This window comes from Garra rufa, chromosome 18 (assembly GCF_049309525.1).
Source record: "Garra rufa chromosome 18, GarRuf1.0, whole genome shotgun sequence".
In the NCBI taxonomy this organism is placed as follows: domain Eukaryota; kingdom Metazoa; phylum Chordata; class Actinopteri; order Cypriniformes; family Cyprinidae; genus Garra; species Garra rufa.
The window spans coordinates 29801711-29814487 of record NC_133378.1 but is presented as its reverse complement, the minus strand read 5'-3'; the positions used below and the strand labels follow the sequence as shown (position 1 = coordinate 29814487).

The 12777-nt window shown below is 37.8% G+C and overlaps 2 protein-coding genes across 6 annotated transcripts in view; both read left to right on the top strand.

Moving 5' to 3' along the window:
• The window catches only part of sgk1 (serum/glucocorticoid regulated kinase 1), a 35118-nt gene extending 28162 nt beyond the window's left edge, over positions 1-6956 (top strand). For 4 of the 5 annotated variants that reach the window (XM_073823842.1, XM_073823844.1, XM_073823845.1 and 1 more), the window contains 9 exons: positions 1806-1881; positions 2449-2524; positions 2641-2829; positions 2927-3058; positions 3474-3710; positions 3796-3891; positions 4004-4159; positions 5557-5646; positions 5768-6956. In XM_073823842.1, coding sequence (XP_073679943.1) covers positions 1806-1881; positions 2449-2524; positions 2641-2829; positions 2927-3058; positions 3474-3710; positions 3796-3891; positions 4004-4159; positions 5557-5646; positions 5768-5935 — 1220 coding nt within the window. In that variant the 3' untranslated portion in view covers positions 5936-6956. Of the gene's footprint in view, positions 1-486; positions 1673-1805; positions 1882-2448; positions 2525-2640; positions 2830-2926; positions 3059-3473; positions 3711-3795; positions 3892-4003; positions 4160-5556; positions 5647-5767 lie in introns of those variants that run through there. The other variant, XM_073823843.1, reaches the window with a different exon arrangement.
• A 3823-nt stretch (positions 6957-10779) lies between these two features.
• The window catches only part of slc2a12 (solute carrier family 2 member 12), a 9228-nt gene continuing 7230 nt past the window's right edge, over positions 10780-12777 (top strand). Inside the window, exons 1-2 of the mRNA XM_073823263.1 lie at positions 10780-11128; positions 11653-11786. Coding sequence (XP_073679364.1) covers positions 11675-11786 — 112 coding nt within the window. The 5' untranslated portion in view covers positions 10780-11128; positions 11653-11674. The remainder of the gene's footprint in view (positions 11129-11652; positions 11787-12777) is intronic.

Here is a 12777-nt window from a genome sequence, read left to right as displayed (position 1 = left end):
ATGTGAAACAAGTGTAAACTTTTTAGGATGTATGTATGCATGATATATATTTACTTAGTAGTACTAGTAATTTGGTATACTAATAATAGCATGAGAATAACGAATGTATTATGTTAAAAAAGGACTGGGTTCAGTGCCACACAGATCTAACGTTACTATATAAAAAAGCTGTGCTGCGATACTGAGATACAGTACAATTATCCTAAACTAAGTGGTTAACGTCAAAATGTTTTTTTGCCACAACCCAACATTTTATGAGTTTAAATCGTTTTGAGGTTTCGGTTCTGAGTCTTTATTATAGCTTAATGAGTTGTATGAGTGACTTTACTTAATGAGTGACGTTAATTAATAGTCAACTGGGGTAAAGCATTGCATAACTGTGGCAAATTAGGGCATTTCATGATCTTATGTAAATTTCCTGATATGGCTCTTAATAACAAAAGGAAAGAATGCGGAAGAATGCTTGAATTTTCCTAGAAGCAATTAATTACGATTCATTTCTGCGAATCGGTTCTTTCGAACAAGTTTCAAACGCCCGTTCAAAACCGATTCGAATTATTTTACACATTATGTTATTACGCACTGAAATCGTATACATCAAACGTTTATTATTTTACGTTAAATATTTAATTTTAATTACGTTTCATTTTCTAAGAATGTATATTGTGATTTAAAGTGTCCCGGTTACGTTTCGCCTGAAATACTCTTACTCTTACGATTCAGATTTATGACCGTGATCGTTACTCGCTCGGTGAGTGGAATCCTAACGGCTCGGACTGACTCGTTTGGACAAGTTCGATTCATTGAAACATCTGACACAAAAGAACGGTTCATTCACCGTTAATCCAGTCAGTACTTTTCCAGTGAGTGTTGAAGTTTGGCTCGGTTCCTGAGTCTTTTGTCTCATTCATGCGTCATCTGTCACAATGGTTAAAATGGGGCTTTGAAAAAAAACTTTGAGGTAAAGAGTAAAAGAGCTGCAGTAGGACTCATTGACTGTTGGGCACTCGTGGATAGCATTGGAGGTCTTTGCACAGGTATTATGCTTTATCTTTACACTTGTACTGAATACATTGCTTACTCTTGCGGTTGGTAATAGCTATGAGACTGTGTAGCAATGCTGGGACTGTTTGTAATATGACAGTATTCTAAGACAGGCATGTTTGTTCAGGAAAGAAAGAAACAGTGTCTCAATTTTAAACCCTTTTGACGTTCCTCTCAACAGAACATGTAGTCCTACTCGGCTTGCTAGATCCGGGAGGATCTTGTTTTCAACTGTAACATAACATAACATTAGATTTTAGGAGCGTTACGTTTGCGTGTACCCTTCACTAACATCTGGCCCCTCACAGACGTCACAGCTGACTCCGTTAGAACCGAAGGTACATACGCCAGGCCACGCCTCCGCAAACAGAGACTTGCGTCAGGACACGCCTCCTCTCTAAGAACGCTCTCCAAGCCACGCCTCTAAGCGGAACGCGATCTCTAGCCTCCTCCCCCCGGTCTTTTAAATAGTTGGAACAGTAGTGTAGGAGTTCAGTAGCGCTTTGTGTCGTTTTGGTTACGGGCCCGGAGTGGAAAACTACAGCAATGACTATCCAAACGGAGACGGGCGTCCCAGCTTCAGACTTGACCTACTCTAAAACAAGAGGACTAGTAGCTAACCTCAGTGGTAGGCTTTGTTTTTCAGATGAATGGAATCTCCTGAGCCAACTTTAGCACAGAATGGGAAGAATATTAAGTGATCTAGCTTTTTAATGGATCTTTTTTTCTCTCTCTCTCTTTGCTTTTTCTTTCATGTGCAGCCTTTATGAAACAGAGGAAGATGGGACTGAATGACTTTATCCAGAAGCTTTCCACAAACTCTTATGCATGCAAGCAGTAAGTTTATTTGATGTGAATCTGTGAAGAAAAGTGCATGTTTACATATTGGTTTCAAATATGTATTCATTTACAAAGAAAATGTACAAACTTATTTCAAATGTGCTCATTTGCAAAGAAGAACATAAGTATACAATGTTTTTTTTTTCTACATTTATGACATTTAATTGTTAAAATAAGATTGACTATAAGTTTAACTATGTAATATGCATTTGTAAGAACTTTATTTGGACAATTTTAAAGATGATTTTTCTCAATATTTTGATTTTTTTTTTTTTGCATCCTTAGATGCACCCAGATTTTCAAATAGTTGTATCTTGGCAAATATCGTCCTATCTATTCAGCTTTCAGATGTTGTATACATCTCAGTTAAATAGAAAAACTGACCCTTTCACATATGTATGTATGTATATATATATGTGTGTGTGTGTATATATATATATATATATATATATATAGAAACTATTCATTTTGAAATAATTTAAAATCTTAAGTAGTTCAAATTCAGACATTTCTCTTTGTTTGTTTGCTAAGTTGTCCTAAGTGTCTGGTCTTTTCTTCCTGCAGTCCTGAGGTCCAGTCCATCTTGAACTTGACACCTCCACAAGATGCTGAGCTGATGAACAGCAACCCTTCCCCACCGGTAAATCTGCGTTTATTTATGTCATTAAAACTATGTGTTTGTGTATGTGTCATGCATCTTTTCTGCAAAACAACATATGAATCATATTTATCTAATCACCTCTCTCTCCTCTCCAGCCAAGTCCTTCTCAGCAGATAAACCTCGGCCCTTCATCCAACCCCACCGCCAAACCCTCAGACTTTGACTTTCTTAAGGTCATCGGAAAAGGCAGCTTTGGAAAGGTTCTTCTGGCCCGCCACCGAAGCGATGAAAAGTTCTACGCAGTCAAGGTGCTGCAAAAGAAAGCCATCTTGAAGAAAAAAGAGGTATGGAATCATACAAAGCTGTTCTAATTCACTCCTAGTAGCTTATGGAGAATGCATTGGCATAATAGTCCTTTTGACCTCTAACCTCTGACCTCAGGAGAAACACATCATGTCTGAGCGGAACGTGTTACTGAAGAATGTCAAGCATCCTTTCTTGGTGGGCCTGCATTACTCCTTTCAGACTGCTGATAAACTCTACTTTGTCCTGGACTACATCAATGGCGGAGAGGTGCGTAATTGCCATTTTCCATTTCCATTTCCACACAGTTTGGAGTAAAACAATATTTACAAGAGAGAAAATAAAATGGTCAAAGATGTTGGAGACAGTGAGGTAGCTGCAGACAGAAAAAGGATATCCTGTCATGAGAAGCAAAGAGGAGCGGCTGGGCTCTGAATAGGAAACTCTCCTCAGGAAATGGCTGGGAGGGGAAAGTGTGTAAGGTGGGGGGAACCAGATTTAGCAGCTATGGTGGTTTAGACCTAGTCTAACTCAACAGTCTCTGAGGGCTGCGAAGCAGGGGTATGTTCTCATTTCCTGCCATTGTTCAGGATTGTGGAGTCTAGAAAGCCTTGATTAAGTACGCTATTCAGGATATGGAATTCACAGACTAATCTGTCTCCTCTCTTTTTTTGTCTTTCCATAGCTGTTCTATCATTTGCAAAGGGAGCGATGCTTTTTGGAGCCTCGTGCACGGTTCTATGCAGCTGAGATCGCAAGCGCCTTGGGGTACCTGCACTCGTTGAACATTGTGTACCGAGATTTGAAGCCGGAGAACATTCTCTTGGATTCTCAAGGACACATCATCCTGACTGACTTCGGCCTGTGCAAAGAGAACATAGAACCTAATGGAACAACGTCAACCTTCTGTGGAACACCAGAGGTAAAAAACATTCAATTTATTGCTAAGTAGTGCATTTGCATTGCATTTGCAGCCAGTAAGCTAACTTTCTTTTTTTGTCTTGCAGTATTTGGCACCGGAGGTGTTACACAAGCAGCCGTACGACCGAACAGTGGACTGGTGGTGTTTGGGCGCAGTGCTGTATGAAATGTTATATGGCCTGGTGAGTTTTTCCAGCAAAATAAATTGATGTGTTTAACTTATTAGCTTAATTGAATTGAAATAGATTTGATCACTCAGCTTTTTACATGATTGCTTTCATGCTTTCTCCACAGCCTCCGTTCTACAGCCGGAACACAGCGGAAATGTACGATAACATTCTGAACAAGCCACTGCAGCTCAAACCCAACATATCCAACGCTGCCAGACACCTGCTGGAGGGCCTGCTGCAAAAAGACCGAACCAAGAGACTAGGCTTCACTGATGACTTTGTAAGTGTTTATATATGTGTGTGTGTGTGTGTGTGTGTGTATATATATATATATATATATATATATATATATATATATATATATATATATATAATATACAGTTGAAGTCAAACGTTTACATACACCTTGCAGAATCTGCAAAACGTTAATTATTTTAGCAAAATACAAAATGCATGTTATTTTTTTATTTCGTACTGACCTGAATAAAATGACTAAACAATGACTGTATGATTTTGAGATCCATCTTTTCACACTGAGGACAACTGAGGGACTCATATGCAACTATTACAGAAGGTTCAAACACTCCTTGAGGCTCCAGAAGGTAAAACCATGCATTAAGAGCGAGGGGTGTAAACTTTTGAACAGAATGAAGATATGTACATTTTTATTTTCCCTAAATATCATATTTTTTAATTTAGTACTACTGTTCAGAAGCTACAAAAGATACTTACATGTTTCCCAGCAGACAAAATAAGTTAAATTTATCCTGATCTTCAATTTCAAAAGTTTTCACCCCCGGCTCAGTGAGTGTTTGAACCTTCTGTAATAGTTACATATGAGTCCCTCAGTTGTCCTCAGCGTGAAAAGATGGATCTTAAAATCATACAGTCATTGTTAGAAAGGGTTCAAATATACAAAAGTGTTGAAAAACCAAATAAATTGTGAGAACTGTTTAGAACAAACAAGGGACTCATGAACAACTATTACTAAACAAAAAAAAAAAAAAACACCACCATGGATCATTCAGGTAACAACACAGTATTAATAATCAAGTGTATGTAAACGTTTGAATGGGGTATTTTTTTTTATTTATTTTTTATTCAACTTCCTTCATGTGAAATACCTTATTCGGGTCAGTACTAAATAAAAAAACTGCATAGTGCATGTAAACTAGAGTGCGGATCGGGCCGCATTTTTCTGTCCGAGCCCGGCCCGAGTCCGACAGAGCAGTAACCGAACCCGACCCGAGCCCGACAAGCATTAAGATATTTATGTCCGAGCCCGATCCCAGCCCGACACAGTTAAAATCTCTTTTTTACTCATACTAATGACACATGCACTTTTTTGTGTGGAAAGCCCGCTTTTATTAAGCCACTGTAAAAAAAGCGTTCGGAAATGTCAACAGATGAGAGCATCAGTGCACACTGGGCAAAAAGCGCCGTTATAACACGGGCGCACTATCGCGCTGAGGTGACCGAGCCCGACCCGAACCCGAGCATCCTTTCTAAATATCTGTCCGAACCCAGCCCGACCCGTCGGGTTCTGTCGGGTACCGTCGGGCTCGGCTCGGGTATCCATCCTCTAATGTAAACCTTTGACTTCAACCTTATTTATATCATATTACATAGTAGTGTTATTGCTCTTTTATCTAATGTATCTTCTATTTCATTTTGTAGACCGAGATCAAGAACCACATGTTCTTCTCTCCCATCAACTGGGATGATCTAAACGCCAAGAAGCTGACGCCACCCTTCAACCCCAACGTGGTACGTTCCACTGCTCTTCTGCTTGACTTTGGGTTGTTAACACATAGCACTGGATGTTATAAATAAAAAGTACCTAGTCATTCAGCCATGACTTTGTGTAATTTTAACGTTTTTGTTTCAGACGGGGCCTAATGACTTGCGGCACTTCGACCCCGAGTTCACCGACGAGCCGGTGCCGAATTCAATCGGCTGCTCCCCGGACAGCGCTCTAGTCACAGCCAGCATCACAGAGGCGGCCGAGGCTTTCCTAGGCTTCTCCTACGCCCCTGCCATGGATTCCTTCCTGTAGCCCATCGCACATCTCCGCCATTCCATAGACACTTACCTGTAGCTCATTACCCATGGAAACACTGTCCCATGGAATCACACCTGTAGTGCATCACTATGAGAAAAGCAAACCCCGTCTCATTTCCCTGCCTCCAGATGGGGGGCATTTGCACATGGCGTACGGCAGCTCAAAAGGCCTTTGTTAAAAGGCCTGAGTTTTACACATAAAAAAGACTTCATCTTCATCGACTGCATCCGAATGCACGGTTTCTCCTCCGAATTCACCCCGGCTTGTGTCAGATGGGGGAAAAAGAGAGAGAAGATTGATGCTGATGGACGATCGTTATGTACTTTTCCTTTCTCGAGATTAATTTCCAGCTCATTTGCTTTTATAGGATTGTTGATGCTAGACTTCATTGTTTTGGATGGATCGGATGTGTGCGTGCGTGTATGTGCCTTCGTTTTAACAGCCCTTCACACGTTTGTTTAATCTAAATCATGCGATCTGGCACGTCAGTCCGTGTCTGATATAAATACAGTCAGTCGACGTGACGCTAAAACCACTAAAATATATCAGCATCTGATGTTTTCGTGATCTTTCAGTTACGCATCTGGGATCGAGTTGCACATTTATCTTCCTAATTTAAAGAGCACTTCCTTTTTTGTGTTTTTCTTGTTTATTTGAATCAAGCGGAAGGTGCTAGAGGGATGTGCTGCTAATGTGTGTAGATACGCACTTGGACCAAGGAATCAGACGTCTCTGTTTTACCTTAGTCTTCCAGCCTCCTAGGATGTACAGTAATCGTACAGCTCAGAAATGAGCCGGTTTTGTCTGAACACCACATTCCATGGAATAAGACTGTATGGTTATTTAAGTTTGTTTGTATATTTTACGGTCTATGTATTAGTTTTAATGTATATGGAACAAAACTTAAGGTATGCTTATATGTAACTATAAATGTACTGTAAAATTGTAAAATGTTTGAATCATGTGACCTTGTTTGGTTCGCAATAAAACTTTATGGTTATTTTCCCCAAAACAACATTTGCATCTGTTTCTTTCTGTAGGTTACACTAAATCATTGGGTCATATAATTTAACAAACAAACGGATTAAGCAAGCATGAAATGTCATCAGTCTCCTCAGCTGGTCAAAGGTTGCTTTTAGTACAGTGTTGTGCGTCATAGAACTCCCAACGCAATACTCACGCCATCCCTGCACATTGAACCCCATCTTTAACCGGCCATCATTTTAATTTCTCCGGCAGCTGTCAATGTGTATGTATTAACTCCAACTCCTAGAACCGGCCTAATGGTCTGAGCAAATTCGCTGGAAACGCTAAACTTGAGGCCTTACACTCGGTCACGCATCAGTGAAATTACTGGTAATTCGTTAAAAGTAAACCTGAGCGTTGCTTTTAAGAGATTTCGGAGACATGCCATGCAGGATACACAGGAAATTATATCAGCTGTAAAGATACTTTGGCTCTCAACAGGCCAACATGGATATGTGACTGATTACTAAATATAACTCTTATCAATAACCTGCAGATATGTAATGTGGTGTCATAAAATCTCACAATAGAAAGTTTGTTTTATATGGAGCAACGCTGCGGTGCAATAAAAAATGAGTACTGATAAATAGATGAATAGATAAATTGAGTGAGTTACAATCGTAGATCTTTGATGCACTAGCGCCCCCCAATGTTGCTTTTAAAACACTTGGACACATTTTCTTTCCTGAACATGATCTGAAGCCAAATCACTTCCAAATCACTTCCATCACTTCCAGTTTTTGTTTACATAATATATGTATACTGCACACACACACACACACACACACACACACACACACACACACACACACACACACACACGCTTTTAAAATATTACATGTATTTAGACATGCATATATTTATATGCATATTTATATAATTGATATATAAATATTTAATATTTGAAACATAATATTTTTATTAAATTTATACATGTATGTGTGTGTGTATTTATATATACATAATAAATATACACAGTACACACACATATATATTATATAAACAAAAACTTTTATTTTGGATGCGATTAATCGCGATTTGTCGTTTGACAGCACTATTCTGCATGTATGTACTATAACAACAATTTATTGCATTTTGTTGAATGCTTGGCTACAGATCATGTTCAAGAAAAAAAGTGTCTAACTGTTAAAAAAAAAAACTTTTTCCTAAAATTACATTTCTCTGGCCAGTAGATGGCACTATATTACAACAGAAGATGTTCTGGAACTAACACTGTGATCTTTTTATCACAAACTGAAAAAACACATGCCCGTGTAATGTTATTTACAAAACACTACATAACAGTACAGTACGTCTGTCTACACTACAGTCAAAAGTTTTTAAACAGTGATTTTTTAAATGTTTTTTTAAAGAATTCTTTTCTTCTCACCAAGCTTGCATTTATTTGATCCAAACTACAGCAAAAGCGGTAAGTTTGCAAAATATGTTTAGTATTTAAAATATCTGGTTTCTCTTTGAATATATTTTAAAATGTAATTCATTCCTACGATCAAGGCTACATTTTCAGCATCATTATGCCAGTCTTCAGTGTCACATCCTTCAGGAATCATTATAATATGCTGATTTGCTGTTCAAAAACATTTATGATTATTATCCATATTTAAAACAGTTGAGTACATTTTTTAGGATATAGAAACATCCAAGGAACAGCATTTATCTGAAATAAAAAGCTTTTGTAAATTGTAACATTATACACAACACCATTTTAAAAGTGGAGTCAGTATTTTGGGGGGAAAGAAATGATAGAAATTAATACTTTTATTTAGCAAGGATGTTAGAATTGATCAAAAGTAATGATATTTAATCTATTCAGCTGTTTTCAACATAATAATAATAATAATAATAATAATAATAATAATAATAATAATAATAATAAATGTTTTTAGCAGCAAATCAGCATATTTGAATGATTTCTGAAGACTGGAGTAATGATGCTAAAAATTCAGCTTTTAAATCACAGGAATAAATTACATTTTAAAATATTTTCAAATAGAAAACTGATTTTTTAAAATAGTAAAATATTCACAATATTACTGCTTTTGCTGTAATTTGGATCTAATAAATGCAGGCTTGGTGAGCAGAAGACTCTTCTTTAAAAAACATCTTGTACATATAGTGTATGGAAAGGCCACAGTTGCTGTTTAGCCACTCAAGTATTACACAACACAGCAGTTTACTGTTCATGGCAGAGTTCTGTTCTAGAGGTGTAATTATACACTAGAATATGAATTTTGCAGCCAACTAAATGATTTATGAAGGCTAATAATCTTTTATCAAAGTGTTTTATACTCCATTATATAACTCTGATGTAACACGCATTACAGTACAAAACGGCTAACAATGAAAAAGCAGGAAAAATGTATAAGATGCAAAGCATAAAACTACTCGACTATAAATGGAAAAGACTGAGGCGCACTGTAAATTCTTGAGGTAGGTTCTCAACGCTCATAAGCAGCTGTGAAGCCACAACGGAAGTGTTTGTATACCAGCCATTTGTGTCACCTAAGATGAATTTAGTTTTCTCTTTCAGATACATGCTTCGTCTTGTTCTTATCGACATTTGTGACTATGGTGTTTTGAAGTAATGCAATCACTTACATAATCCAGCGAGTCAATAGTCAGTCCGACTCTTTTCAATGAATCTTTTGAACGGTTTGATTCAAAGAGTTGATTCGAAAACACTAACGATTCTTTTACTCAATCAAATGGTCCATGACATCTGTTTTGCAGGCGTGTTGATTCAGCTGTCCACATACACATTATGTTTATTTACAACCAGGGGCGTCGTAGTTGGGGGAAAAGGGGGACTAAATTACCAGGGCCCCAAGTGTGGGGAGGGCCCCCGAGGATCAACCCCCCCCGGAACGTAGTACAGCGGGGGCCCCTTAGCTGAGTCAGTGCACAGGGCCCAGAACGACACAGCGACGCCCCTGTTTACAACAGTTCTGTTCTTGCATTGGTCTGGTGGGAATAAAGCAATACTCAAGCGTGCGATAGTATAGTAACATTCAGATGACTCTGAAATGGCTCTGGATGTGTTATTATTAAGGTAGGTTTTGTAAGCACAGAGATATGTACAAGCAGTATTAATTGAGATAATACCTAATATTTCACCTACCTGACCGGAAATGATATGAACAAACACAAATGTGGTCAAGATTCTTGCTCTGGAAATCCTGGTTTGGCCAACAACAAATGCCCTTTGTTCCTCAGACAGTTTTTTTATATAACAAACTCCTTGATTTGTTATATTTTTGGCAGTCTATAATACTCTGAATGTTTTTGCTTGTCAAACCGATTACTACAGCCCAAAACATGACAGTAATTGACCATTTCAGCAGCAATAATCAGCAAAATATTCAAAGTATGCAAAAATATGCAAAATATTTTGTTCGGTTCAGTGGCATTGTTTACATTCAGTGCCGCTAATATGGCTGATAGATGAGGAGGGCATGGTTTTTTTCTGGTTTCCAGACTGGTTTACTAAAATAAACCACAGAGAACGTTCCCAGCACGTTTGGAGAACTGTGTTCTGCGTTTGCTGGGTGCCAATTTCCTCAATTCATTGCAAACTTTTTTTTACTCCATCAGCTAAGAAATCAAATTTTTAACGGTTCCGTCCTGATTGACTTCGAATCGTAAATGACTCGTTCAGTCCGAACCGGTTCAATGATTCATTGAACAGGACTGGCCTCAGGAAGGATTCAAATCTAAAGAACTGAACTCTTGACTCCTGAACGAATCAGACACCGCAACAGCTGACAACATTCTATACGTTTATATTCTGCAGTCTTCACTAAAAAGTAAGCTTTTCTGTCGGTCACCACATTATTTCGTTAAGCCCAAACATGAAAGAATATGAGTTTCCTGGTGTAATAATGCATTTTAATGTATGAACAGAGTTCAGTCAGACTCAGAGCCCCTTAGTTCCGCTTAGTTCGTCAACCCGTTCGCTTACTTGACACTTTCAGTCTCGCTGTTTTGCATTGGTCAATGTAGGCGGAGTGTAAGTCACAGGTGCCTTCCAAAACAAGAAACGTGTGTCGACACAAGGACAGATAAGTTACTGCCACCCGGGAGGAGAGAGTCGAAGAGCTGCGATGATTTCAGACAGCATTCCCCGTTACTGGCGTTAAAGAGGTAACGTTGACATTAAAAACGGACGCTCTGTTTGAATGGCCTTGATAGGTAAAAACGCTTCTACTTGTTGATCCGCGCATAGAGCAATGACACTGAAAAATCCAAGATGGTCAATGTGCATTCCTGATTGGAACATGCTGTTATACTTGTATGTGTTAACAGCAGTAAATAAAGTTGGTTGAGGTGTTCCTACTGCTAGCTTTGTTTGTAAATATGAGCTTTGTTTTTTTTCAGTGTTCTGTGGTTACTTGTATGCTTGTTAGAGCTATATTTGAATGGTTATCTTTTTATTAGACTATGCTTTGCTAAGTTTTTCTATTGGTTTAATCCCAATAAATACCTCCAGTGTTGTGAAGTTGTCATGGCTGAGATCTAAAAAAAAGCTCTAATGGTCCCGTACAAATGCATTCTTCTATTGTATCTGCGTTCTTTAACTGCTAATATTATTCTGATGAAGTAATCACAAGGTAGGTTATTATAAACCTATTGCTGAATAATCATTGTTTACTGTCCACCTACTGTAGTTCACCACAACCCTTGAAGAACATGGTCGCATACGAAGAGTCCATAAGAATGACTTCAGATCCTCAGAGCAAAACATGTCTACAGAATCAGGACACACACGTATATCAAGAGAAAAGCCCATCTGCGAAATCAGGTAGGTACTCCATCACACAGGTATAAAAAGCTTCTGTATTTTTAGTTTTTGATGTCAAAGTCTGTGCATCCAGTCAAACTAAAACAGATCTGTCACTTGGTAGACAAGCTTTTAAATAAATTACATTTTCCTTAGTAATTATTTGTGTGGTGATAAGTTACAATTTTAAATGCAAAAAGTTTAAATGCAAACTATTTATATGAACAATCATTTTTAAATTTTTCTAGCCCAAAAAAGTAAGCTATTTTGAAGATTTGTCCTGTGGTGTGACTATCTCAAGCATGGTTCAATAAAATACAACTTGTATAAATTAAAAAGAGAAGCATATTAGTAAATGGCAATTGTTTTTTTACATCCGTATATTTCTAAAAGCATAGGAGCTGGATACATTTTGTCACTGAAAACCATGTCACCATATCCTGACTGTAAATCGGCCAATTTCACTAACACTTTAATTAGTTGAAGGCCCCCATTCAAGGTTGTGTTACTGAAACCCCCTGTGAAGCCCATGACATGTGCACATGGTAAATGTTTGTCTCAGAATTGTTCAAATATTTACCTTTTTTGGAACCACTATAAACTGTACGATTTGTTGCCGTGTGACACCCCTAAATTATATTTTATATGAAAAACTGTATGGTAAACTACATAATCATGGAGATTATTTATGAAAAGGTGTCTTGCTAGTTGTTAATGACAGGTTAGCCTAGAATAGCGTGGTATTTAACTGACACAAAAGGCTGAAACATCCTTTGGTGTGACAGAAAATACTTTCACACCACAGGGCAAAGATGTCCTGAGCATTTTAAATAACTACATAAGATTTGTTTAACTCCTTTTTTTCTTTTTTTAAATTATTTTCAGTGTTCCTAAATGCAATAATTACATTAATTAAAATATTTTCTGATGTTTTTGCAGAAGTGTAATCAAAATAAGTATAAAATGTGATACTTTGTTTTTGAGGGAGAGTAATTAGTGAGAGAAAAGAGTG